Below are 27,773 nucleotides of genomic sequence, written 5' to 3'. Positions count from 1 at the left end.
ATAGTATACTAAAAGTTTTCGTTATCTCAATAAAGAGTCTTAGCATTGGGAATAGTCATTGAAGGTCACGCTGAAAAGTAAGTTATAATAATAATAATAATAATCAGCTAGGCTATTTTATTATATTTAAAATGAAATTTTTAGGCATTCTTTTATATATATATATATTGGAAATGTATTAGACAGAAATTAGGCCTAGTAGGGGTAAGATTAGCGTAGAAATTAAGTTACTATCACGTGACTCGTTCATTTTTCTGTGCACGCGCACGTTTAATAAGATAACTGAACTTTGAGCAATGGATTTTTTTCCACCGGCACTTAAGATATGCCGTCAGTGTAGTCATGGGATTTTTCACTCTTAATAAATACTTTAAAATGTAAAAATAAGACTCGTTATTGAAAAAAACATAACACTTAGCCATTTTTTAGCAATCTTCTACGTAACTCAATTTTCCAAGAGGATTGTTTTCCGTAAACATTTTCAAGTGAGAGCTCGATTTTGATATCGTCAACGTGGTATTTCCAAAACTCTCCTTCGAGTAGCAAAGGGTTTTTTCCAAATACTCAAGTGGGTTAATATGTGTCGTCAATCATTAGAGGCAGTTTAAACTGTCAGAGAGAGACAGCCAATAGAATTTGAGGGTTATTTGAAGTTTAGATCACGTGATGAATTATTCTCAACAAGATAGGAATACATTAATTTTCCATGCGTCATTTCTCTACGGCGCATTGACGAGTAAAGACCTGCTGACGGATCGCTCAGTCTTTTCTACAGCTCGACAATGGATTTCTACCCGTAAAGTAAGTAAGTAACTATTTTTTTCTTTGTAATAGACTATATTTTTAGACATATTTAAAACAATTTGCATATTGAAAAAAGCGTTTATATTGAGAATTTTAGCGTAGAAATTAAACCATATTGATAAAATTAGGTTTAGTAGACTTAGGGGTAAATGTAGGCTTAGAGAATGTATCATTTGAAACTATAGAACGTATTTGGTCTAGATCAGCTATGGACATCGAAGTGTATCGACTTGAAACTTTTCGTCACTGGAAAAATCCCCACGTTACTAAGGAGCAACTAGCGAAGGCTGGATTCTACTATATTCAGCGGGGCGATGAAGTACGATGTTACAAGTGCCACGGCGTATTAGAAGGATGGGAATCAGGAGACGTACCAGAATGGGAACATGCCAGATTCTTTCCACACTGTCCGTCGAGGGATAATTCACCATCGGAAAAAAAGTACATCTCGCTAGAATGGGACATTCCACCGACGCCAAAAGCAACTACGGTCGCTGACAAATACATCTCACCTGTACCTGAAGAAGAAGAAGAAGACGATACTGCTGCTAAACACTACAAATACGTGAGTTAGAACTTTTAATTAAATTAAGTTGCAGGAGATCGTTTCACCCCATTTAAATGCCTGTAAACTTAACTACTTTAATTTGTTTTAATTGTGTAATGTACAAGATAACCATCTAATGGAATATCTGATAGTACCTACCAACATGTAAAACAAAGTTCTAAAATAAAAAATTAAATGTAAATAATTTGTTTTTATTGCCTAGAGATTAGAAAATTAAGGAGTTCTGAAGCGATAAGCAAACGGGTAAAAATCTAATCTCCAGATATCTGCGCGAGGAAAACTAATTTTGGAGAATGGGGATGGGGGAAAGCAGGGATGTACCCAAAAATGGACCAAAATGGACCAAATGTACCCCAAAAACGACCAAAGTCACCATTTTCGGCCCTATGTACCCCATTTCGGACCAAATGTACCCCAAACTGGACCTTTTAGCTTTATTGTAATGTTAAACTCCCATAGAGATTCCCCTAAAAAGAATAATAAACTGGCGGTCCAATTTTGGGTACATTAATTATTTCGGAGAGATAAAACTAATTCTGGCAAACTGCTGCGATTTATAGCGAATGGGGAAAAAGCCAATTTCTAGCGATTGGGTTCGATAGTATGAGAGATAACAATTATGGTTGTTTTTATTGCCTAGAGATGGGGGAAAGCAACTGGTGATTAGAAGGGGTGAAAGCAATGGGGGAAAGGAGCTGGTGAACGAGAGATAAAGTATCCAGTGAATGGGGTTTGGGGGAAAGCAACCGGTGAACGGGGGAATCTGGTGATTAGAAATTCTGGTGATTGGAAATTCTGGTGATTAGAAATTCTGGTGATTAGAAATTCTGGTGATTGGAAATTCTGGTGATTGAGATGGGGGCGCGGGTGGGGGAGGAACGGGATAGGCGCGGGTGAACGGCTGGAGCCAAGCTCTTTGTGTCTATCCGGTGATTGAGAATGAAATTCTCAATCACCGGATAGACATCCCCCTCTCTAATATATTATCGAAAAATGAAAATTGCCTTAACTCTATCACTTCACGTTTTCAGTTTTTATTTAATTTTTAATTTTAATATCAAAATAGTAACGACTGAAACTCCTCCTATGCTTCTTTTGCCTTCGACTAAAAGTAGTCTAATCATACGCATACAGGCAGCAAATAAAATGAATTCAGCTTTTCCCCCAGAAGCTTAAGCCAATCTCATCTTGCTTGGGAAAAAGAGACGTCTTACAGTTTTTCAATATCAAACCATTTTATCAAAATAACAATTACAGTTTTTATAACCGCGTTTTTGGCACTTCAATTCTTTCATCCAATATCATATCGTTAATGTAAATAATACCCTGATAAACAATAGTTACAATAATTTCCTATCTTAATAACTTTTCCAGGGTAAAATTTTGTGTAATCATTAACGCTAACCCAGATCATAGCACCGCGTCAGAGTGTTAAATTATAACGAATCTATATAAATCGGTTACAATAGAAATTGATTTGACAAGAAATAATATTAAAAGTTTTGTTTAGAATCACTATTTCAAAAGAATAGATTTTTTATTGAGTTCGTACATCTTCTGAATTAAAATGAAAATGCCAAGCCTCTTAAGCCAATCAATAATAAACCCTTTTGAGCGACTTCAAAGAACGGTTGCGCCGCGCAACGCAACTTCCGTGAGAAAGTGGCATTGCATTGAGAGTCATCAAGACCTGTGTAGCAATTCTGTGAATAAACGACGCATAAACAAATGTTTCTCCAAAAGTGATATTACAAAACCAAAACTCTGCGTACCTCTGCAATGGCGTCTCTATCTAGTGACGTGATACCTGTACCTTCAATTTCGTACGTGTCAAGGCAGCATAATATATCGAAGCCATCCTAATAAAGGTGATAGAGAAGAAGTTTATTATGTACTACATCTATCGAGAGTATTGTCGATCTAGGCCAAAACTTTGAAGGTTGTACCCTCGCAAGCTTAAGTTAAATCTCAATGGGCGTATAGTTTTTTCAGAAATCGCCAAACTTAACGCTACATTATGGCTCGAACGTTCCCCCGAGATCTTTTCTGCCTAACGAGTAAAATATTACATTATTTTCTTTTATTAAATTAAAGTACCAATTTATTTCTCGTTCAAAAGCGTTTTATGATTAGTATTTTGAAAAATGAAGCCTCTTAGAAGCATGTTTCTGTATATAAAAAATTATAATATTCAGCTAGACTAATACCAAAGGCACCACCTTAGGCCTTCGGTCATTAACTCGGGTGGCAGGGCTACAATGCGTAGGACTGTGGGGGCAAGCCCTTCGTGCCACTATAACCGTTAACATCCACAAGTGTTTTATGGAAAGGGGAAACCGTAGAATTCGAAGGGAAAGCTACTTTGACCAGTAGGGAGATAACTTGCAAACTCTACCAAGTTCTTACCCAGTGCCACAAGCTGGGATTGAACCCGGCTCTTCTTACTGCGAGTCGAAAATGGTATAATTTTTATATAATTCTGATAGAAAAGATAATGAAATTAATTAAATTGAAAGCTGGTTGGCGTATGTTTTCTCGTACCCTCTCACCTTTAAGCCATTTATTTTCTCGTACCCTCTCACCTTTAAGCCATTTATTTTCTCGTACCCTCTCACCTTTAAGCCATTTATTTTCAAGAATAGATATAAAAATTTATTAAATCACAATCATGCTTCACCCATTTTTTAATTTTAATTTTACCAAATAATTATTTTTCCGCTAATTGTTTCCAATTTTCCTTTATTGCATTTTCCACGTCTTCATAATCTTTAAACGAGTCTTTTGACGCTTAGTCGGTTGCAATTTTGTGTCTCCTACAAATATGTCTAAAACATATACCACAATGACTAGACTTTGTTTCGTGGCCAAACGTGAACGCTGACATTTTTAACAAAACACAACGGCAAAACTATATAATTAACATGGTCGTAAGTTAGTATATCCATTTTGAAATTAGTTACTGCAAAAAATTTGCTTTGTCTTCATCTCAATAGTTATTATACAAATTTTTTTAATTTTTCAAACGTTTATTAATTTTTATCGGAGTTGTTTTTAAGATAAACCAAAAAATAACTATAAAATATCTAAATCTGCCTAAAAGTATTAGTTCTCTACTTAAATGATCCAAGTGATAAATAATGGTGGTGCTCGGAACGACTGTTTCTGCGTTGAGTTTGCAAGTTCTCTCACCACTGTTTTAAGTGGTTTTCCCCCGAGCTCTTCGATTTCCCCTTCCATAAAAATTGATCGAGGTTAAAGGTAATAGTTATTGTAGGGAGCTGTTGGCTCGCGTGGCATGAAGGGCTTGCCACCACCCTCCTACACCTTGTAACCCGGCCACCTGGATTAATGGCTTTAAAAGTCGCTGGATGACTTAGGATATTAGCTTTACTAATTATTATTATTATTATGGTTCTGCGCATGGAAAAAGGCTAAACAAGGAGGGCTGACGTACCTGTCCGTAGAAAAAAGTCTGGGTGCCCTCACAAACGTGACAAATAAGATTTTGAAAATCCGATATGTTGGTATAAGGAAACAAAGGACTGCATTTTGCAATTGCGGACTAGAACGGCACAAACGCTAATTAGTTACCAACTCATTGTTTTAAGTTAAGTTGAAGTAAATACTATCCCATAATTATCCTTGAAGATTAAATATTAACTTTCTACAATAAAGTTTCTTATTACGATATTATTGGCTGTTGACAACTTATGAAACGATAAGTGGCGTTAAGCTACACCAAAAAACGCCTTAAAAGTGATTTTCGGAAATGTAAGTGCAAAAAACAATTAAAAATTAACATCGTATTAAAATACCCAAAACAAAATAAACTTATTTTATGTTAACTAGCTATCATATTAAAATATTTTTTGTATAATTAAAAAGAAAACTTGCTTGAAGCTGTATTCCATTTTTTCCTGCACAATCGGCGTAATTTTTCAGGCATTTCACTTTGTCAATTCGGGCTAATAAAATGAAATAAATAGTAAAACGTTAGCTTTCTTTTATGCATGAAAGCTACAAATGAATTAGTTCTGTAATTATTTCACGTAACCACTAAAAGTCAGGACTAATTTTCGGCTTTGAGCAATGTTTAAAAAATGTAAGCCGGTGTCGTGTTTTCATAAAAATCGGTCTAGAAAATGATAACTGAAGTTTGAATAAGGGTGAAATCAACGAATTGAAAGGGTTCTTCACTGGAACACAACTGACTTCGTTTTAACAAACGTCAGAAGATAAACCGCTTTTAGGCCAAGTTAGAGGCAATGTGACAGACTGTGCATTTTATCTGCATCGTTATCATGATCAAACGGTTGCCCGTTTATACAAAGAGCTACCATTTAAAACCTTCAACTGGCTGTATTTAATTAAATATTTCAAATAGTAAAAAAAATTAGAGAATACATTAATTAGTATTTCAAATCAGTTAACTATATGCTTGTATTCATAAATTTCAAACTAAATTTAATTTTTAAAAATTCACTACATCAAATAGATGCCGCTCCAATCACCAACATATCAATTTCAGAAACAAGCTACACTATATTTAAAATACATTTAATATAAATTAATTATAAAAAATAACTAAATCTAAATGGCGCTCTGTTAATAAACCGTTCATATTTGAAATTTTCGTGATAAAAACTCGAAAACAATTACTGAATTTGTATAAAACAATTATCGTTTAGAAAAAATATTTTTTCACCACTAGGTGCTAGATCAATTTTGTCAATTGAGAAATTGTAGAGAATCATCTGAAACATACGTATACCTTTAATTCTATGGAAAAAGACATTTTTCACTGAAAAACGCAACTTAAAAAATTAGACTTTTTGGATCCTGGAAAGCATCGCTTGATTCTCTACAATTTCAATCATTATTTTTGTGGAAAACGTTAAGTAGACTTCAAAAAACTAGGAAATGGATTAGCCATAAATGGCTTAAAGTTCACGTATATTATTGGTATTTAAATGGAAGTCACTTTTTGTTTAACATCAACGAGATTGTCAAATTATGGTTCGTTTATCTAGAGCATATTGTTGCACTGTATTTTGTAGAAGTTGGCCAAATTTGACGAAGAGTGTGTAAGATCTTTCAAATGCGACATCCACTAATTACAGTTAAGTGAGCTGTCAGTGAATTTCAACAATTTGGTAATGTAGAACCCTGGTTTCGTGGATTGGGTCAGCCTTATTTTGACTTTGATAACACTGTTCTTGTATTGTTTGCCGTATACCATCGACGAATACAGGTTGCAGTAAGAACTGTGTTTGGAAAATTTTATGCAAATAAAGGTACCATTCCTACAAAGCTTCGCTTCACCAAGGACTGATTGTAGGGATTTTCAAAGACGTAACGACTTCCGTAACTGGCTGCTCAATGCGGTAAATGACGATCCGCAATTTACGTGGCATGTTATCTACACCGAAGAATGTTCATTTTGTAGAGATGGACCTTTCAAATATAAAATTATAACGTAAGGCAAGACGAAAACCGTCACTGGGGATTCGAACATCATCACTAAGTTAATTTCCAGCTCTTAAACGTTTGATTTGGACTTTTAGGATATCGTTTGAGTGGTCCAGTATTTTAGCGTCAAAATCTGAACGGCCAGAACTATTTCCGTTTTCTACAGAACGAGCTTGCTGAAAGACGCTGAATTTGGTTTCAGCAAGATGGCGCCCCACCACATTATCACTGAATTACTGAACCACAAGTTTCCTGACAGATGGATTGAAAGAAATGGTCCAGTTCTTGGCCTGCAAGGTCTCTTGATATGAGAAAACAAGAACCACCGTTGGTCTAAAGGTAACAATGAACACGGTTGAAGAGGTAAAAAAGACCAACGTTTGGGGAAACTAAAATATATTTATTTACAACTTATGTCGGGTGATACATATATTAATGTATTTAGTATAATTTAGTAAGTATACATGTAGATGGTGTTCTGATCATTAAATAAAATCGCGCTGTTGTGCTTTACATTTTTCATGTGTTTGCTTAACAAAAAATACACTTTTAACTTGGCGAATTAACCGATTAACTTTGCTATTATCAAAATTAATACACGTCAACAGTAAATGTCACCATGAGCGTTATCACGACTTTGTTTATGGTGGCACAAAATTGTACATTAGTTTCACATTAAATGAGACAAAAGTAATTTAATGTAAACCTCATTAATACTGCAAAATATAGATGACAAATTGATTATCAACAGTTGAATATCTATAATCGGTCTGTCTTTAATTTTATATATATCATATTATTGCTCTAGGGGTAGAACTTTCTATTTAAACTAGCTAAAGAACACAGGCAGTGGTCGAGATCCATCACCATTTGGCTCTAAAATCAGAGCGTAGGTCATAGTGACCTCAACTTCCCCCGGACGTATTAAGAATATAATTGTTAAGTTTTAAAAAATAACACGAAAAGTCCAGCGAGCCAGCGAATCTGAGCTATTACTTTCGATCTGAGAAGTAAAAATGACCAAACTACCGGCTAGTTGAATAACTTAAGATATGGGTGATTGTAGCTGTTACCAGTAAAATTTTTGATTTGCATATTTCTTACGAAATTAATTTTGCTACTACAAATATTTGATTTTATTATATAATCTAAAATTTATAGTCAAAAAAAATTTACAAGACTAGCTATACTTTAAATTGACCTACGATTATAGCTGGCTTTTTTAAAATTAACATTAATTCGATAATTGTCTTAGCTTGCTCACACTCCCCATCTTTCTTCCATACTTAAAACTTTAACGATATTTTTCTAGAAATTGATAAATCAGTGATAAGATTGTTTGAAACATAAAATTAACTTTAAAACAGAGGCATAGAAAGGGGACATATGGGTAAGCTCCCGCCCGAAATTAATGGTTGTATAAATACTTTATTTTTAATAATAATCTACTTATATACGTTTAGTTTACAATATCTGTTAACTTTATATATAATGATTATTTATTTAGAATATGAATTAATATGTATTGTAGATAAAATATATAAAATATATATTTATTTTAGTTTTTAGATACTATAAATCTGCGTCATACAAATACCAAACCCAGCCGCGATGGGAATTATAAAATAAAAAAGTACGTACGGCATGCTTTCTCTAAGAATTTGTTTGTTGAAGTGGTGGTTTTTTCATCGCAAACGAAATCTCCTAATGTTGACCGAAAATGAATCAATAATATCGGAAACAATATCGACGCTCGCCAAACGATTCTGATCATTGTCATCTTCAATTTTAAATCTACGGAACAAAATTTTGTTATGCTGCAAGTTGTACTAAAGTTTCGTCAATGATGCGAGTAATAATGTTTTGTAGGCTTCGGCGTTCTTCGTTAATTCATCTGCGCTCGTTAACTTAACGCGTACTTTAAACCATTATGTTTACCTCCATATCGAAGCACACGCTTAATTCAAGAGTCGATCTACACTTTAATGAAATAGTCATCCGTTCTCATAAACAACCTAAAGAAAAAATTCATGACAGGGTTAGTTTTGGACAAAGACGTACTGATGAGTTAAATCTTATGTTAAAAGCATTGATGGTTTAATAACGCTCATCAGAAACATCGCTTCGTAATCAATCTCATCTTTTTCGCCTGTACCACATTTTGTGTATCCGGTTTGAATGTCATAATGCCCAGCTGACGATCATTAGATTCACGCGACGCTTTCACCGCCATGCTTTTAGACACTAGTGACTGAAAAAAGTAAATAGGCAAACGGTGACGACCAGATCTCATGTACTAATTATCAAGCGAACACGGATTCCCAATTTATTTTCGTTATTGGGTAAACCCTAAATTAACTATCTTTTTTTATGTTAAAAGGCCGTAATTTTAGGCCCACGAGCCGAAGAAAAGAAAAGTGTTTTTTTGGAGAAACAAACGTTAATAATAATAATAATAATCAGCTAGGCTATTAACCAAGGCACCACCTTGGCCTAAGTCATCGAGCTACTTTTAAAGGCATTTAATTTCGGTGGCCGGGTTACAATGCGTAGGAGGGTGGTGGCAAGCCCTGCAAGCCACGTGAGCCAACAGCTCGCAACACTAACTATAACCGTTAATGTCAACAAGTTGTTATGGAAGGGGGAATCGAAGAGCTCGGGGAAAACCCCTTAAACCAGTGGGGAGAGAACTTGCAAACTCAACGCAGAAGGAGCTGTTCCGAGTTTTCACCCAGTGCCACAAGGTGGGATCAACCCGGCTCCTCTTCCTGCGAGGTCAAAGTGCTAACCACTTCACCACATCACTGTTATGCTAAATCGTTAAATTGTCGAAAAGCTTTAACGTAAAATATTTTAAGATTAAACTAAATTTAAAAAATGCCAATTCTGCAGCCCTTTGACGAAAAATACTGCTCCACCAGGATTCCGACGCGGTCAGTTTAGAAAACTACGTGAATTTCTATTAGATTTATACGATAAGTAACATAATCGTATAAGAGTGACTCTGAAAAAATTCCGCTAATGACAGTTTGTCGAAAAGCGATTGCGTAATCGGACGTTTCGGATGGTCATAAGTCTTGCTCCCTTCTTGTGCAAAATTACTTACCAAGAGAATTGATGATCATAAGTACGAGCTAAAACACATTTTGGTTCCAAATTCGAAAATAACTACGTGCAGCAGAACGAACTGAGGATTAATGATAGTCAATAATTCATAGTAATTCTTCCAAAGTAAACGTATTTTTTCTCTTTTTTTCTATTTTTATTGAGCTTTCGTTGATTTGTGAACAATTCTGGTGGGGTGATTACTCGAACACCGTTACTGCTCAGTTTCAAAGACTACTAACAACTTGAGTAGCGTTGGCAATCCTCAACCACGAAAATAGGAAGTTTCATACTTACGGTTGTTAAGTAGCTTATAATAATACAGATTTTTGTTGAACAACTTAGAATATCAACCAACCATTAATCACTACCCGGTTAGTTTGCGATTTTCGTGTAGGTTGACGTCGGCGCTTCAATAATAACATCATCTACGCGTTGTTTTTGTATAGTGCCATATGTCACGAGTGGCTTACCCTGTGTATAATTGCGTAACATGCTAATCGTTTCGAGATAAAGCAAATCTCATCGCTGTTAACTCTCGCTTTTCGTATTGGCTTTTATAACTAAGGTAGATTAAGTTAGTTTTGGGTTATCAATTATCAATGGTTTTGGGGTCTAAATTTGCTTCTTTATGCACAATCAAATATTTACCACTTTCTCTCAAAATGGAAATTTCACTCATTTGGTCTTTTCTTGGACGAGTTGCCCTTTGCAGATCACAGTTGTAAAAGATATGAGTTGATATAAATAATTAGTTGGCGTCAGCGTTACCAGAATATTATTTGATGAAAAAGATCTGGTTTAAAAAACAAGACAAAACTATTGGGAGGTTCCTGTATAAAACCTTTCTACCAGCTTGTCTGCGACTTCCAAATATTAGTATGTCCATTCAAAAAATTAAAGCAACAAGTATCAGAAGAAAGATAGCCACCAAAGGTCGAAATAATTGAGAAAAAAAAAACACGAAAGAGAAAAAAAATACCGTTTTATTTCTAAAATCTTGGTATCGTGGCAAATATGGCTTCATAGAGGTACAAGAGTTTAAAATAATATCTTGTAAAGCTGCGATTTTAGAAATTTGGTGAATAAAACCCTTTTTTTTTTACTTTTTCCTTTTTAATTGTGCAACAAGAAACCTGGCTACCAGCATTTTGGGATTTTAAATATAATTTATTATGTTCTACTAGAGTGGTTGAACCGTTATAACAAATGAACCCTGTTTGAAAAATTAACAAGAAGTTCTCAAAAACCACCAATTTCGTCTCCTTTAAAAGTCGTTCTGTAATTATATCATCTTCAGTTTAAAAAAAAATTAACCGGGTGAGCTTCATCTTAATCAAGCATATATGTTCATAAATGGATATATTTTTAACAGCAGAATCGGTTTGCCTGAAAGCCGAAGTGTCTAAACTTTCCTCGTTAAGTTGCAAACACTTCTAGTAATTCTTAGCTTAATAAAGGATTTATGAGTCTGTGCTCCTTGGTCTGATTGAAATAACTTAATAAATATTGTTCGAGTAATAATCTATGTGAAATATTGTTGTATTATCCCCTTAATTAAGTTTATTCTTAATAACATTGTCTAGGAGCTAAACCTTTAACTCAAATTTAAAACAATGTTTAGTAAAATCTACCTCAAACACTTACTTAGTCTTCAAACTCGAAACCATTATCAAATTGTAAAGAAAGCTTAGAACTGGTTACCGCTTGGTAAAATCTTTGACGTTATGATTGGCATTTATAAAGTCCACGGGAGGGCGTGATTAGGAACTGTAAGGCATATTAAATGAGAAAAACCACCGCGAAAGACATGGATTCATAATAAATAGACTTAAGCTGTTAGCTCTATATAATTCTAAAGAGAGATAAAATACGCGAATAGTTTGAGTAGTCCATAACGAAAACGAACAAAAAATCCTAAACCTAAACAAATTTGAAGAAACTTAAAAACTAACAAATAACTCGTACCAATAGGTCCTCAAGCAAAAATAAAGGCGCGAATCTCGGACCAGATAGATTTTCGAGTAAAAACTAAAAAAAAAACGATAGATTGATTTCGTCCTTTTAAAGATTCATCAGTAACGTACGGGAAATCTGGCTTGCGATTATTACACCGAAAAAATTAGCCTAAACATTCAAATTTTTAAAACGCGTCGCAAAGCAACGGAAAGCCGAATAGGGGTAAAGTGGTGGAAAAAATATATACAAAATTTTAAGTTAATAATAACCACCTATGTCCCTTTTCATTATGGACTATTTTACTTATATTATCTAAAACTAGTTTTCATTTCGTGTATCCTGTTTGATCGAAAAAGCTAAGTCTACACAAAGTCTCTAAAAAATCCATCGCCTCTTGATTTAATAAAAGTCTCAAGAGCCTACGAGGGTCTAAAACTTGCCTGTTTTTCACCATCTTACTCATCTCGCGGACATTTAACACAAGAGCTTATGTCGAACCCTGAACCGAGATAAGTTATATTGGAGAGTTAACTCGAAAAAAGATTTACAAGCTACCTGGAAATCGATGAGACATCGGTTGATGCCATCGACTTTCACGACCAACACTGATAGAAAGAAGACCGCATCCAAAGGTGATCTTTTACCAGGGTTTATAAACGAAAAATAGGTGTTTGCCAAATTGCAAGTTTACACCAAAGAAATATTGTTGATCATCAAAATTCAAAGAAAACACAATGTCGTAATTTGAAAGATTTATCTTTAAGATTTGAAAATTTGTTTTTTGATTCAATAGGTAGAGATGATTTAAATTGGATAAAAGACGTGGCATCTTACTTAAGAAAGTTATGGCTTGGTTCTTACACCAAGTCTAACATTGAATACTTTTATAATAAAATATTATTTATCATTTTTGTTTCTCGAGCAGTGCATTTCTTATCACGAGGCAGCTTCTCCATAAGCTGAACAAATACCCTCTTATTATCAATTAAAGTTTATAATATCTCATGTTCATGTTACAACTATTATAAAATAAAAATGTTCACGTGTACTCTCAATTTTGGTATTAAAAATCATGTCCACTGTTGGCTCTTCTGGAAGAATTAAACCCTAAAAACAATTTTGAAAGGCGTTCAAAATAGTCAAAATTGTAATTTTGTATAGGCCGATAATAACAAGCAATAATATTTTTTAAAAAATTATAAAAAGGCGCTTACGTGGCACGCTCGCTAGAAAATGATTTAAGGGCCCGTTTCATTTTTTTCTGGGTACCAGAGGTCCTATCTTATTTTCCGGAAAACATTTATCTAACGTAAAAGATTATTAATAATTCGGTTATTTTCGATATAGACCGAATTAAAATTTCTTACCTAAACAATATCCTTTTTTCTCAGGGTGTAATTTATATTTGAACGGAGCACAGCGTTCGATCGTTTAAAATGGATTATATTAATGAAGGCGCGTTAATCATTCACAAAAAAGAAACATATCGACAAAGAAATAAGATTTAAATCTGTTTGATTAGAATCACTATCTGTGAAGAATAGGATTTTTAATTCATTTCGTATATCTTATGAATTAAAATGCCTCTTATACCTAACAATATGAGACCGTTTAGAGCTATAATAATAATAATAATCACCGCCCCCCTAGGCGTAAGTCATCAAGCGACGTTTAAAGCCATTATTTCAGGTGGCCGGGTTACAATGCCCAGGAGGGTGGTGGCAAGCCACGAGAGCCAACAGCTGCATACACTTACTATAAACGTTAGCCTCAACAAGTTTTTAAGGAAGAGGAAACCGAAGAGCTCGGGGAAAACCATTTAAACCAGTGGTGAGAGAACTTGCAAACTCAACGCAGAAGAAGTTGTTCCGAGTTTTCACCCAGTGCCACAAGGAACGGTTGTGTCGCACCCCGGACCTTCCGCCAGAGCGAGATGTTACATTAAGAGTCATCGAGATCGGTGTAGCATTTCTATGAATATACGTAAATTCACGTAAAGGTGTACCACAACGAAATAAGATTATTATTTGAAATTATCAATTATTATTATTAATGTCTCTTTAGAATTGGAAATTCTTCTCCTGCACCATATCATGCGTCTTTGGCTTTAGCATGACGGGGCGCCAGCTCACCAACGCCGTGATTTGGTAGAGTACCTTAACCAAGAATTCCCAAATCAATGGATGGGAAGAAATGGACCCGTTTGTTGGCCTACTAGAGCGAATGCAAATAAGGGCTTTACACCCAAAAATTAGGCGTCGGGTGTGAGGTCAAGGTGGTCCATAGCGTCGAGAAAGTGTTCGTCGCCGCTATCGAGGGGAGAGACATCGTTATCCCCCAATAACAAAGTGTCCAGATCCATCGTGACGGTGGGTCCTGACACTTGCGGGGGTGAGACTGGGGCGGGGGTGGCACCAAGCTCAGCGACCGGAATCGGCTCAACTGACTTGGCAACGGGAACCCCCTGCACCATAGGGACAGCCACCGAAGGATACACCCTCGGAGCTACTTTCCCCACGGTACACCCCTGGAAGACATGGGGAGTGGGGCATCCCACTACCCCAAGCATCTGCTGCTTGGGCCACCGGGTGGCACTGAAATAGGGCAACAGGCCAACGTCCATCGTTGCCACCCAAGTAGCCACGGTCCTCGAAATCCGTTGAGGGGGCGTATGCCTCGCCTCAATGGATGCCGGTGATGCTGTTGCGGAGTGGGCGGCCTGCCCCCTTGATCCTGTGGTGGTATGCCTTAAGGGTCCTCCTAAGGCCATCTGCCTTGTAGTTTGGGCTGGTTGAACTCCCCTCGACAGGGGGTCGGCCCCGGTGTTCCTTGGGCCGTCTGCCCATTCTGGCGTCCACGGGTAGCAAGGCCTCTGGTGGAGGCGGCTGTTTCCCGTACCGACCTCCCCGATCCTGGGTACAATTGCTAAAAGATGGCGCGAATGCGAAACAATCTTCAGCCAAAATTACGTACAATTCAAGGTATCTCAAATTCTACGCAATAAGTTAGACCCCCACCCAAAAAGTGTTACTAGGCGTTTGCCTTCGAACGCAGATTGTAGTGATGGTTAGGGGGTCTACAGCGCTCTCACCTTTCTACGCCGTCTCTTCCTCTTGACGAGAGAGGGTTTCCTTCTTCTCGTCCGGCGTTTACGCCCCCCTACCGGTTTCATCAAACGGAGGGTCATCTCCTGGCCACAGCGGGGTGAAAGTCTTCAGCTGGGTTACGTGCGTTACTCCGATGATTTGTCAAAGGAGTCGTCTTTTCCTGCACTACAAACGGCCCCTCAAACATCTCCCAACGAAGCCGTGATACCACGAATCGCGTCGGAAAGAAGATGAGTTTTGCGCAATATGAGGTCTCCACGATTGTAGAAAACAACCCGATGACACTTGTCTAAGTGCAGTTTTTGCGTGAGCTTCGAATCCTGTAAATTATATCGTGCAGCCTAATTTTCAGTTTGTCGGCGTACGTGCCTGCGCTTCGATTATCGGAAGTATTTCCAGTTGAAAACTCCCAATCCAGGGGTGCTCGGCCAAAGTTTAAAGTGGCGGGCGAACACCCTGTCGCTTTGCTCTCACCTGAACGCAAAGCAAAGCCTAATTCTGGGAGACGGGCGTCCCAGTCTTTATGTCGTTCGACATAAGAAATTATCATTGGCTTTATAGCTATATTCATCCGCTCAGTCAGATTTGCCTGAGCGTGATAAGGGGCTTTCGTCTTAGGGCGAATGCCGAAATCCGAACAGGCCCTTTTGAACTTTTTACTAGAAAATACGGATGCATTATCATTTAAAACCTGTCGTGGGAATCCATATCGACCGAAAACTTCATACATTTTCTCCCATATTTTCTCAGTAGTCATTTTAATAAGTGGGTAGAGTTCTGCCCACTTTGTAAAATGATCTACTATGACGATAAGGTACTGATTTCCCTTGGCACTTCGAGTGTAGGGACCCATTAAATCAGCGGTTACCAATTCAAAAGACCTTTCACTGGGGATGCTAGAAACTAACCCGGGGGTTAACTGCTGGGATAGCTTACTTTTCTGGCACACCCCGCAACCCCTAACATACTTGATAACGTCCCGCTTCATCCCCGACCACGTTACTCGGATTTTCAAACGAATAAACGTCTTGTAAACCCCCTGGTGGCTGGTTCAACCACTCTAGTAGAACATAATAAATTATATTTAAAATCCCAAAATGCTGGTAGCCAGGTTTCTTGTTGCACAATTAAAAAGGAAAAAGTAAAAAAAAAGGGTTTTATTCACCAAATTTCTAAAATCGCAGCTTTACAAGATATTATTTTAAACTCTTGTACCTCTATGAAGCCATATTTGCCACGATACCAAGATTTTAGAAATAAAACGGTATTTTTTTTCTCTTTCGTGTTTTTTTTTTCTCAATTATTTCGACCTTTGGTGGCTATCTTTCTTCTGATACTTGTTGCTTTAATTTTTTGAATGGACATACTAATATTTGGAAGTCGCAGACAAGCTGGTAGAAAGGTTTTATACAGGAACCTCCCAATAGTTTTGTCTTGTTTTTTAAACCAGATCTTTTTCATCAAATAATATTCTGGTAACGCTGACGCCAACTAATTATTTATATCAACTCATATCTTTTACAACTGTGATCTGCAAAGGGCAACTCGACCAAGAATAGACCAAATGAGTGAAATTTCCATTTTGAGAGAAAGTGATAAATATTTCATTGTGCATACAGAAGCAAATTTAGACCCCAAAACCATTGATAATTGATAACCCAAAACTAACTTAATCTACCTTAGTTATAAAAGCCAATACGAAAAGCGAGAGTTAACAGCGATGAGATTTGCTTTATCTCGAAACGATTAGCATGTTACGCAGTTATACACAGGGTAAGCCACTCGTGACATATGGCACTATACAAAAACAACGCGTAGATGATGTTATTATTGAAGCGCCGACGTCAACCTACACGAAAATCGCAAACTAACCGGGTAGTGATTAATGGTTGGTTGATATTCTAAGTTGTTCAACAAAAATCTGTATTATTATAAGCTACTTAACAACCGTAAGTATGACACTTCCTCTTTTCGTGGTTGAGGATTGCCAACGCTACTCAAGTTGTTAGTAGTCTTTGAAACTGACCAGTAACGGTGTTCGAGTAATCACCCCACCAGAATTGTTCACAAATCAACGAAAGCTCAATAAAAATAGAAAAAAAAGAGAAAAAATACGTTTACTTTGGAAGAATTATTATGAACTATTGACTATCATTAATCCTCAGTTCGTTATGCTGCACGTAGTTATTTTCGAATTTGGAACCAAAATGTGTTTTAGCTCGTACTTATGATCATCAATTCTCTTGGTAAGTAGTTTTGCACAAGAAGGGAGCAAGGATTTATGATCATCCATTTCCGAAACATCCGATTACGCAATCGCTTTTCGACAAACTGTCATTAGCGGAATTTTGTTCAGAGTCACTCTTATACGATTATGTTACTTATCGTATAAATCTAATAGAAATTCACGTAGTTTTCTAAACTGACCGCGTCGGAATCCTGGTGGAGCAGTATTTTTCGTCAAAGGGCTGCAGAATTGGCATTTTTTAAATTTAGTTTAATCTTAAAATATTTTACGTTAAAGCTTTTCGACAATTTAACGATTTAGCATAACAGTGGGGTGGTGAAGTGGTTAGCACTTTGACCTCGCAGGAAGAGGAGCCGGGTTGATCCCACCTTGTGGCACTGGGTGAAAACTCGGAACAGCTCCTTCTGCGTTGAGTTTGCAAGTTCTCTCCCCACTGGTTTAAGGGGTTTTCCCCCGAGCTCTTCGGTTTCCCCTTCCATAACAACTTGTTGACATTAACGGTAATAGTTAGTGTTGCGAGCTGTTGGCTCACGTGGCTTGCAGGGCTTGCCACCACCCTCCTACGCATTGTAACCCGGCCACCGAAATTAAATGCCTTTAAAAGTAGCTCGATGACTTAGGCCTAAGGTGGTGCCTTGGTTAATAGCCTAGCTGATTATTATTATTATTATTAACGTTTGTTTCTCCAAAAAAACACTTTTCTTTTCTTCGGCTCGTGGGCCTAAAATTACGGCCTTTTAACATAAAAAAAGATAGTTAATTTAGGGTTTACCCAATAACGAAAATAAATTGGGAATCCGTGTTCGCTTTATAATTAGTACATGAGATCTGGTCGTCACAGTTTGCCTATTTACTTTTTTCAGTCACTAGTGTCTAAAAGCATGGCGGTGAAAGCGTCGCGTGAATCTAATGATCGTCAGCTGGGCATTATGACATTCAAACCGGATACACAAAATGTCGTACAGGCGAAAAAGATGACATTGATTACGAAGCGATGTTTCTGATGAGCGTTATTAAACCATCAATGCTTTTAACATAAGATTTAACTCATCAGTACGTCTTTGTCCAAAACTAACCCTGTCATGAATTTTTTCTTTAGGTTGTTTATGAGAACGGATGACTATTTCATTAAAGTGTAGATCGACTCTTGAATTAAGCGTGTGCTTCGATATGGAGGTAAACATAATGGTTTAAAGTACGCGTTAAGTTAACGAGCGCAGATGAATTAACGAAGAACGCCGAAGCCTACAAAACATTATTACTCGCATCATTGACGAAACTTTAGTACAACTTGCAGCATAACAAAATTTTGTTCCGTAGATTTAAAATTGAAGATGACAATGATCAGAATCGTTTGGCGAGCGTCGATATTGTTTCCGATATTATTGATTCATTTTCGGTCAACATTAGGAGATTTCGTTTGCGATGAAAAAACCACCACTTCAACAAACAAATTCCTAGAGAAAGCATGCCGTACGTACTTTTTTATTTTATAATTCCCATCGCGGCTGGGTTTGGTATTTGTATGACGCAGATTTATAGTATCTAAAAACTAAAATAAATATATATTTTATATATTTTATCTACAATACATATTAATTCATATTCTAAATAAATAATCATTATATATAAAGTTAACAGATATTGTAAACTAAACGTATATAAGTAGATTATTATTAAAAATAAAGTATTTATACAACCATTAATTTCGGGCGGGAGCTTACCCATATGTCCCCTTTCTATGCCTCTGTTTTAAAGTTAATTTTATGTTTCAAACAATCTTATCACTGATTTATCAATTTCTAGAAAAATATCGTTAAAGTTTTAAGTATGGAAGAAAGATGGGGAGTGTGAGCAAGCTAAGACAATTATCGAATTAATGTTAATTTTAAAAAAGCCAGCTATAATCGTAGGTCAATTTAAAGTATAGCTAGTCTTGTAAATTTTTTTTGACTATAAATTTTAGATTATATAATAAAATCAAATATTTGTAGTAGCAAAATTAATTTCGTAAGAAATATGCAAATCAAAAATTTTACTGGTAACAGCTACAATCACCCATATCTTAAGTTATTCAACTAGCCGGTAGTTTGGTCATTTTTACTTCTCAGATCGAAAGTAATAGCTCAGATTCGCTGGCTCGCTGGACTTTTCGTGTTATTTTTTAAAACTTAACAATTAAATTCTTAATACGTCCGGGGGAAGTTGAGGTCACTATGACCTACGCTCTGATTTTAGAGCCAAATGGTGATGGATCTCGACCACTGCCTGTGTTCTTTAGCTAGTTTAAATAGAAAGTTCTACCCCTAGAGCAATAATATGATATATATAAAATTAAAGACAGACCGATTATAGATATTCAACTGTTGATAATCAATTTGTCATCTATATTTTGCAGTATTAATGAGGTTTACATTAAATTACTTTTGTCTAATTTAATGTGAAACTAATGTACAATTTTGTGCCACCATAAACAAAGTCGTGATAACGCTCATGGTGACATTTACTGTTGACGTGTATTAATTTTGATAATAGCAAAGTTAATCGGTTAATTCGCCAAGTTAAAAGTGTATTTTTTGTTAAGCAAACACATGAAAAATGTAAAGCACAACAGCGCGATTTTATTTAATGATCAGAACACCATCTACATGTATACTTACTAAATAATACTAAATACATTAATATATGTATCACCCGACATAAGTTGTAAATAAATATATTTTAGTTTCCCCAAACGTTGGTCTTTTTTACCTCTTCAACCGTGTTCATTGTTACCTTTAGACCAACGGTGGTTCTTGTTTTCTCATATCAAGAGACCTTGCAGGCCAAGAACTGGACCATTTCTTTCAATCCATCTGTCAGGAAACTTGTGGTTCAGTAATTCAGTGATAATGTGGTGGGGCGCCATCTTGCTGAAACCAAATTCAGCGTCTTTCAGCAAGCTCGTTCTGTAGAAAACGGAAATAGTTCTGGCCGTTCAGATTTTGACGCTAAAATACTGGACCACTCAAACGATATCCTAAAAGTCCAAATCAAACGTTTAAGAGCTGGAAATTAACTTATTGATGATGTTCGAATCCCCAGTGACGGTTTTCGTCTTGCCTTACGTTATAATTTTATATTTGAAAGGTCCATCTCTACAAAATGAACATTCTTCGGTGTAGATAACATGCCACGTAAATTGCGGATCGTCATTCACCGCATTGAGCAGCCAGTTACGGAAGTCGTTACGTCTTTGAAAATCCCTACAATCAGTCCTTGGTGAAGCGAAGCTTTGTAGGAATGGTACCTTTATTTGCATAAAATTTTCCAAACACAGTTCTTACTGCAACCTGTATTCGTCGATGGTATACGGCAAACAATACAAGAACAGTGTTATCAAAGTCAAAATAAGGCTGACCCAATCCACGAAACCTGGGTTCTACATTACCAAATTGTTGAAATTCACTGACAGCTCACTTAACTGTAATTAGTGGATGTCGCATTTGAAAGATCTTACACACTCTTCGTCAAATTTGGCCAACTTCTACAAAATACAGTGCAACAATATCGGGTCCATCTGCTCTAGATAAACGAACCATAATTTGACAATCTCGTTGATGTTAAACAAAAAGTGACTTCCATTTAAATACCAATAATATACGTGAACTTTAAGCCATTTATGTCTAATCCATTTCCTAGTTTTTTGAAGTCTACTAAACGTTTTCCACAAAAATAATGATTGAAATTGTAGAGAATCAAGCGATGCTTTCCAGGATCCAAAAAGTCTAATTTTTTAAGTTGCGTTTTTCAGTGAAAAATGTCTTTTTCCATCGAATTAAAGGTATACGTATGTTTCAGATGATTCTCTACGATTTCTCAATTGACAAAATTGATCTAGCACCTAGTGGTGAAAAAATATTTTTTCTAAACGATAATTGTTTTATACAAATTCAGTAATTGTTTTCGAGTTTTTATCACGAAAATTTCAAATATGAACGGTTTATTAACAGAGCGCCATTTAGATTTAGTTATTTTTTATAATTAATTTATATTAAATGTATTTTAAATATAGTGTAGCTTGTTTCTGAAATTGATATGTTGGTGATTGGAGCGGCATCTATTTGATGTAGTGAATTTTAAAAATTAAATTTAGTTTGAAATTTATGAATACAAGCATATATTTAACTGATTTGAAATACTAATTAATGTATTCTCTAATTTTTTTTACTATTTGAAATATTTAATTAAATACAGCCAGTTGAAGGTTTTAAATGGTAGCTCTTCGTATAAACGGGCAACCGTTTGATCATGATAACGATGCAGATAAAATGCACAGTCTGTCACATTGCCTCTAACTTGGCCTAAAAGCGGTTTATCTTCTGACGTTTGTTAAAACGAAGTCGGTTGTGTTCCAGTGAAGAACCCTTTCAATTCGTTGATTTCACCCTTATTCAAACATCAGTTATCATTTTCTAGACCGATGTTTATGAAAACACGACACCGGCTTACATTTTTTAAACATTCCTCAAAGCCGAAAATTAGTCCTGACTTTTAGTGGTTACGTGAAATAATTACAGAACTAATTCATTTGTAGCTTTCATGCATAAAAGAAAGCTAACGTTTTACTATTTATTTCATTTTATTAGCCCGAATTGACAAAGTGAAATGCCTGAAAAATTACGCCGATTGTGCAGGAAAAAATGGAATACAGCTTCAAGCAAGTTTTCTTTTTAATTATACAAAAAATATTTTAATATGATAGCTAGTTAACATAAAATAAGTTTATTTTGTTTTGGGTATTTTAATACGATGTTAATTTTTAATTGTTTTTTGCACTTACATTTCCGAAAATCACTTTTAAGGCGTTTTTTGGTGTAGCTTAACGCCACTTATCGTTTCATAAGTTGTCAACAGCCAATAATATCGTAATAAGAAACTTTATTGTAGAAAGTTAATATTTAATCTTCAAGGATAATTATGGGATAGTATTTACTTCAACTTAACTTAAAACAATGAGTTGGTAACTAATTAGCGTTTGTGTCGTTCTAGTCCGCAATTGCAAAATGCAGTCCATTGTTTCCTTATACCAACATATCGGATTTTCAAAATATTATTTGTCACGTTTGTGAGGGCACCCAGACTTTTTTTTACGGACAGGTACGTCAGCCCTCCTTGTTTAGCCTTTTTCCATGCGCAGAACCATAATAATAATAATAATTAGTAAAGCTAATATCCTAAGTCATCCAGCGACTTTTAAAGCCATTAATCCAGGTGGCCGGGTTACAAGGTGTAGGAGGGTGGTGGCAAGCCCTTCATGCCACGCGAGCCAACATCTCCCTACAATAACTATTACCTTTAACCTCGATCAATTTTTATGGAAGGGGAAATCGAAGAGCTCGGGGGAAAACCACTTAAAACAGTGGTGAGAGAACTTGCAAACTCAACGCAGAAACAGTCGTTCCGAGCACCACCATTATTTATCACTTGGATCATTTAAGTAGAGAACTAATACTTTTAGGCAGATTTAGATATTTTATAGTTATTTTTTGGTTTATCTTAAAAACAACTCCGATAAAAATTAATAAACGTTTGAAAAATTAAAAAAATTTGTATAATAACTATTGAGATGAAGACAAAGCAAATTTTTTGCAGTAACTAATTTCAAAATGGATATACTAACTTACGACCATGTTAATTATATAGTTTTGCCGTTGTGTTTTGTTAAAAATGTCAGCGTTCACGTTTGGCCACGAAACAAAGTCTAGTCATTGTGGTATATGTTTTAGACATATTTGTAGGAGACACAAAATTGCAACCGACTAAGCGTCAAAAGACTCGTTAAAAGATTATGAAGACGTGGAAAACGCAATAAAGGAAAATTGGAAACAATTAGCGGAAAAATAATTATTTGGTAAAATTAAAATTAAAAAATGGGTGAAGCATGATTGTGATTTAATAAATTTTTATATCTATTCTTGAAAATAAATGGCTTAAAGGTGAGAGGGTACGAGAAAATAAATGGCTTAAAGGTGAGAGGGTACGAGAAAATAAATGGCTTAAAGGTGAGAGGGTACGAGAAAATAAATGGCTTAAAGGTGAGAGGGTACGAGAAAACATACGCCAACCAGCTTTCAATTTAATTAATTTCATTATCTTTTCTATCAGAATTATATAAAAATTATACCATTTTCGACTCGCAGTAAGAAGAGCCGGGTTCAATCCCAGCTTGTGGCACTGGGTAAGAACTTGGTAGAGTTTGCAAGTTATCTCCCTACTGGTCAAAGTAGCTTTCCCTTCGAATTCTACGGTTTCCCCTTTCCATAAAACACTTATCGATGTTAACGGTTATAGTGCCACCCGAGTTAATGACCGAAGGCCTAAGGTGGTGCCTTTGGTATTAGTCTAGCTGAATATTATAATTTTTTATATACAGAAACATGCTTCTAAGAGGCTTCATTTTTCAAAATACTAATCATAAAACGCTTTTGAACGAGAAATAAATTGGTACTTTAATTTAATAAAAGAAAATAATGTAATATTTTACTCGTTAGGCAGAAAAGATCTCGGGGGAACGTTCGAGCCATGATGTAGCGTTAAGTTTGGCGATTTCTGAAAAAACTATACGCCCATTGAGATTTAACTTAAGCTTGCGAGGGTACAACCTTCAAAGTTTTGGCCTAGATCGACAATACTCTCGATAGATGTAGTACATAATAAACTTCTTCTCTATCACCTTTATTAGGATGGCTTCGATATATTATGCTGCCTTGACACGTACGAAATTGAAGGTACAGGTATCACGTCACTAGATAGAGACGCCATTGCAGAGGTACGCAGAGATTTGGTTTTGTAATATCACTTTTGGAGAAACATTTGTTTATGCGTCGTTTATTCACAGAATTGCTACACAGGTCTTGATGACTCTCAATGCAATGCCACTTTCTCACGGAAGTTGCGTTGCGCGGCGCAACCGTTCTTTGAAGTCGCTCAAAAGGGTTTATTATTGATTGGCTTAAGAGGCTTGGCATTTTCATTTTAATTCAGAAGATGTACGAACTCAATAAAAAATCTATTCTTTTGAAATAGTGATTCTAAACAAAACTTTTAATATTATTTCTTGTCAAATCAATTTCTATTGTAACCGATTTATATAGATTCGTTATAATTTAACACTCTGACGCGGTGCTATGATCCGGGTTAGCGTTAATGATTACACAAAATTTTACCCTGGAAAAGTTATTAAGATAGGAAATTATTGTAACTATTGTTTATCAGGGTATTATTTACATTAACGATATGATATTGGATGAAAGAATTGAAGTGCCAAAAACGCGGTTATAAAAACTGTAATTGTTATTTTGATAAAATGGTTTGATATTGAAAAACTGTAAGACGTCTCTTTTTCCCAAGCAAGATGAGATTGGCTTAAGCTTCTGGGGGAAAAGCTGAATTCATTTGATTTGCTGCCTGTATGCGTATGATTAGACTACTTTTAGTCGAAGGCAAAAGAAGCATAGGAGGAGTTTCAGTCGTTACTATTTTGATATTAAAATTAAAAATTAAATAAAAACTGAAAACGTGAAGTGATAGAGTTAAGGCAATTTTCATTTTTCGATAATATATTTTATAAACAATATTTTAATAATTTCTTATTTATGGTGGTTTCTTCCGTGAATATTCAATTTAAGCTAGAAATATTCGGTAAATTTACTAAAACACATCAAATGAACAAAATGTAGCTCATTTTCCAATAATAATTTGTGGGATAAGTTATTATTTATTGTTGTAGCCTATGGGACAACAGTACTTGGCTTTATCTTTGTTTAAGATGTTAGAACCTCACGCCACTCGGGAACCCGGTTTTTCGTTCCCTCCATGGAACAAGCTGTTGAGATCCTCTTCCGAAAATTGTTCCCTGAGGGCCTTCCGTAAAGATCCTTCAAGCTGATAATATGCTTCCCCTTCTCAATCATGCAGGGGTGATATAATAAGGCACATTTTCGTTATCTTGCCGAGATTCAACCTTTAAACGAAATTTAAGGGTAACAAGAGGCAGAATCTGCCCAGACTGCACCGTGACAATGGTCAAATATGGCAAAAAAAGTATACGCTTGTGGCATTGCCATTCAACGCCAAACGCACTAGATTACCACGGAGGTTTCCCCAAGAGAATTTTGTTCCTTATAAATGTTTAAAAGATAATAATTTAGCTTTCTTATCTAGTTCGTTTACGTCAAAGTTTCTAACGAATACTATCATCACTGCAAATAAATCGTTCACCTTAAGATCACTATTGTACACATTGGTAGCACATACATGTGATCTGTATATATTCTACAAAGTGTTCCAATGTGTGCTTTTACGATCTCTGAGTGTTCACTCTTTTGAAAATATCGCTTAGAAGTGATCTCGTTTCACCTATCAGTGATCTTAAAGTGATCAGGGTGCCCTTAAAGAACGTATAACACATTTAGAACACTAGTATCAATGGTTTGGTACACTAAATTATCACTTTGAGGACACCACGTTGTAAAATTTGGTACACCACATAATCTCTTTTCGAACACTTTAAATTTATAGTGCCAATTGGTACACTAAGCGTAACATCAAATTGTTTATATATATCCTCTTAGCAGACGCTAAAGCTTGAGCTTAACAGACATTTGATACTCGGTGATCAAACTTAGCAGAAGCTAAGCAAAAGCTTCTGCGTCGCTGGCGCCACCTAGATTCGTTTCAGTATGGCTAACACACTTGTTTTCAAACACGGACAGTAGGCGCCGACTCTTATTCCTGTTTTTCTACGCACGGCGTCTATAGGCCCCGTGCATGAAAAGAGAAGATACAAGTACATTCAAAATCGTCTGCTTAACTTTTAATTTATCCAAGGACTATAGTGTAAACTTAATAAAGCAGACGAAAATGAGAGCCACATGTGGTATTTTTCCTCATTGCGGATAGCTTTAATGCTGCCAGATATCTTATCTACGCCAGGAGCCTATTGCCTTACATATTTATTTCCTACCCATATCGGTAAAACCAAGTTTTTTTTAACGCACGGGATCTAAACTATTTTTTTAGATATATCTGTAGTAGCAGAAAAAGATACTTATATCATTCACGTTGATAAATTTCAAACAAAAATAATGTCTTTCAATATTAGAGCACTAAATGATCACCTGCGCAACAAAATTTGCTCACCTGTTCACTTAAAGAAATAAGGGAACACTACTGTTTAAGTGTTCTACTGTGTTTCCGGTGTGTTATTTAATTGAACAAGTGAGCCAATTTTGTTGCGCAGGTGATCTTTTAGTGCTCTATTTTGAACTGTTTTTGAAACACTTTCAGAATGCCAAAAAAACTCAAGATCACTCAGGAACACTAAAAACACACCAAAAAACACTTAAACAATAGTGTTCTCTTATGTGTTTCCTAAGTGTGCTTTAAGTGAGCAAGTGAGCCAATTTTGTTGCGCTGGTGATCTTTTAGTGATCCACCTGTACACACTTTTGAATTACTTAAAGAACGTATTATTCACGCTTGTAGATCACTATAGTACACTAGTTACACACACACGAAGTACTATGTTCCAAATGTGATCTCTTGGTGTATAGTGATCCGATTTTGTTGCGCACTTTTAGCGTGCTTTTAGTAATTTACTAGTGAACCTTTTTTTTGCAGTGATGATTTCACCAAGATATTAGTATATATCTGAGTAGCTGCCGTTACCTCAAGCCGACTCACATAGACATGCTTCGCCGTCCCCTTATTAACATAGTTTTATTTATTATCTCTGACACCTTGCATCAGCAGATCAGATTTTAATACTAATACCCTGGTAAACTTCTGATATTATATTATTTTGCTTATCCCATCTGTTTGTTATTAGATTAAACCGCTGGAAAAGTAATATCTCTACTTTCCCCAAATTTAATATTAAACGCAGCACATCTCCTCGTATCAATGCAGTATGAAAAATGTTATCATATGTAAGAGTACCACAAACCGCGATGAAGAAACTGTCAAAATGATTTATTTTTAAAACAGACTTCAGTAAAGGCCACAAGAAATGTATTGATTGATAATTTTAGACGTTTTTCTATATTCGGTTTGAAGTGCTCAAAATATTTTCATAATTTCTACTCTTATTTGACAGTTACGCGAAATAAATACGTAAAAAATTCAAATTCAGTTACGATAAGAAAGCATTTAAAAAGCCTAACGCATATTTTAAAAATCCAAATAATAAAAGAAAAACTATTTATTGTATTTTGTCATTTTAATCACTCTTACTGTTATATCAGCTCCAGCACTGTTTACTTAAATTGATTGATATTTCTTTCCTATTGAAAGACTCAAAACGTCACTCGTCAATGCGAAATGGACGACGCATCAAATAAACGTGGCGTTGCCCGTTTTCGTCCTGATTGAAAACGATTGGCGTAGGTCTTATACTTTCCAAAACCAACTCGATAAGCTATCATGAACTGAGCGAAGAGATTTTGAAACTTTCGTTAAACGCAAAACAATG

At 35.7% G+C, this 27,773-nt stretch overlaps 2 protein-coding genes and 1 long non-coding RNA gene across 6 annotated transcripts; 2 read left to right on the top strand and 1 right to left on the bottom strand.

Moving 5' to 3' along the window:
* Positions 1 to 720: 720 nt before the first annotated feature.
* Positions 721 to 1,396, top strand: LOC149944423 (death-associated inhibitor of apoptosis 2-like). Of its 2 annotated transcripts, none has more exons than XM_090175813.1 (2): positions 721 to 801; positions 1,006 to 1,396. In XM_090175813.1, the coding sequence occupies exon 2, from the start codon at positions 1,013 to 1,015 to the stop codon at positions 1,376 to 1,378; it is 366 nt and encodes a 121-aa protein (XP_090031939.1). In that variant the 5' UTR covers positions 721 to 801; positions 1,006 to 1,012; the 3' UTR covers positions 1,379 to 1,396. The 2 variants fall into 2 exon arrangements, with proteins under 2 accessions (XP_090031939.1, XP_090031938.1); XM_090175812.1 differs by having other exon boundaries at positions 721 to 805.
* A 1,488-nt stretch (positions 1,397 to 2,884) lies between these two features.
* On the bottom strand, positions 2,885 to 10,667 carry LOC149944422 (uncharacterized). 3 transcript variants are annotated; one of them, XM_090175761.1, is made up of 7 exons: positions 10,244 to 10,375; positions 8,780 to 8,856; positions 8,483 to 8,635; positions 5,267 to 5,337; positions 4,827 to 4,934; positions 3,145 to 3,231; positions 2,885 to 3,075 (listed from the first exon to the last, which is right to left on the bottom strand). In XM_090175761.1, exons 3-7 carry the CDS (start codon positions 8,619 to 8,621, stop codon positions 2,935 to 2,937), a joined length of 546 nt encoding a protein of 181 aa, XP_090031887.1. In that variant the 5' UTR covers positions 8,622 to 8,635; positions 8,780 to 8,856; positions 10,244 to 10,375; the 3' UTR covers positions 2,885 to 2,934. The 3 variants fall into 3 exon arrangements, with proteins under 3 accessions (XP_090031887.1, XP_090031886.1, XP_090031888.1); XM_090175760.1 differs by lacking the exons at positions 8,780 to 8,856; positions 10,244 to 10,375 and adding an exon at positions 10,598 to 10,667; XM_090175762.1 differs by lacking the exon at positions 8,780 to 8,856.
* A 13,315-nt stretch (positions 10,668 to 23,982) lies between these two features.
* Positions 23,983 to 24,331, top strand: LOC149944421 (uncharacterized). Its single transcript, XR_016480803.1, has 2 exons — positions 23,983 to 24,071; positions 24,141 to 24,331. It is a non-coding gene; the product is annotated as an uncharacterized LOC149944421 (long non-coding RNA).
* Positions 24,332 to 27,773: the final 3,442 nt, after the last annotated feature.

Source organism: Leiobunum rupestre, chromosome 5 (assembly GCF_980474605.1).
Source record: "Leiobunum rupestre chromosome 5, qqLeiRupe1.1.hap1, whole genome shotgun sequence".
NCBI lineage: Eukaryota > Metazoa > Arthropoda > Arachnida > Opiliones > Sclerosomatidae > Leiobunum > Leiobunum rupestre.
Note: the sequence above shows the minus strand (reverse complement) of the source record. Positions and strands in the feature narration are given on the sequence as shown.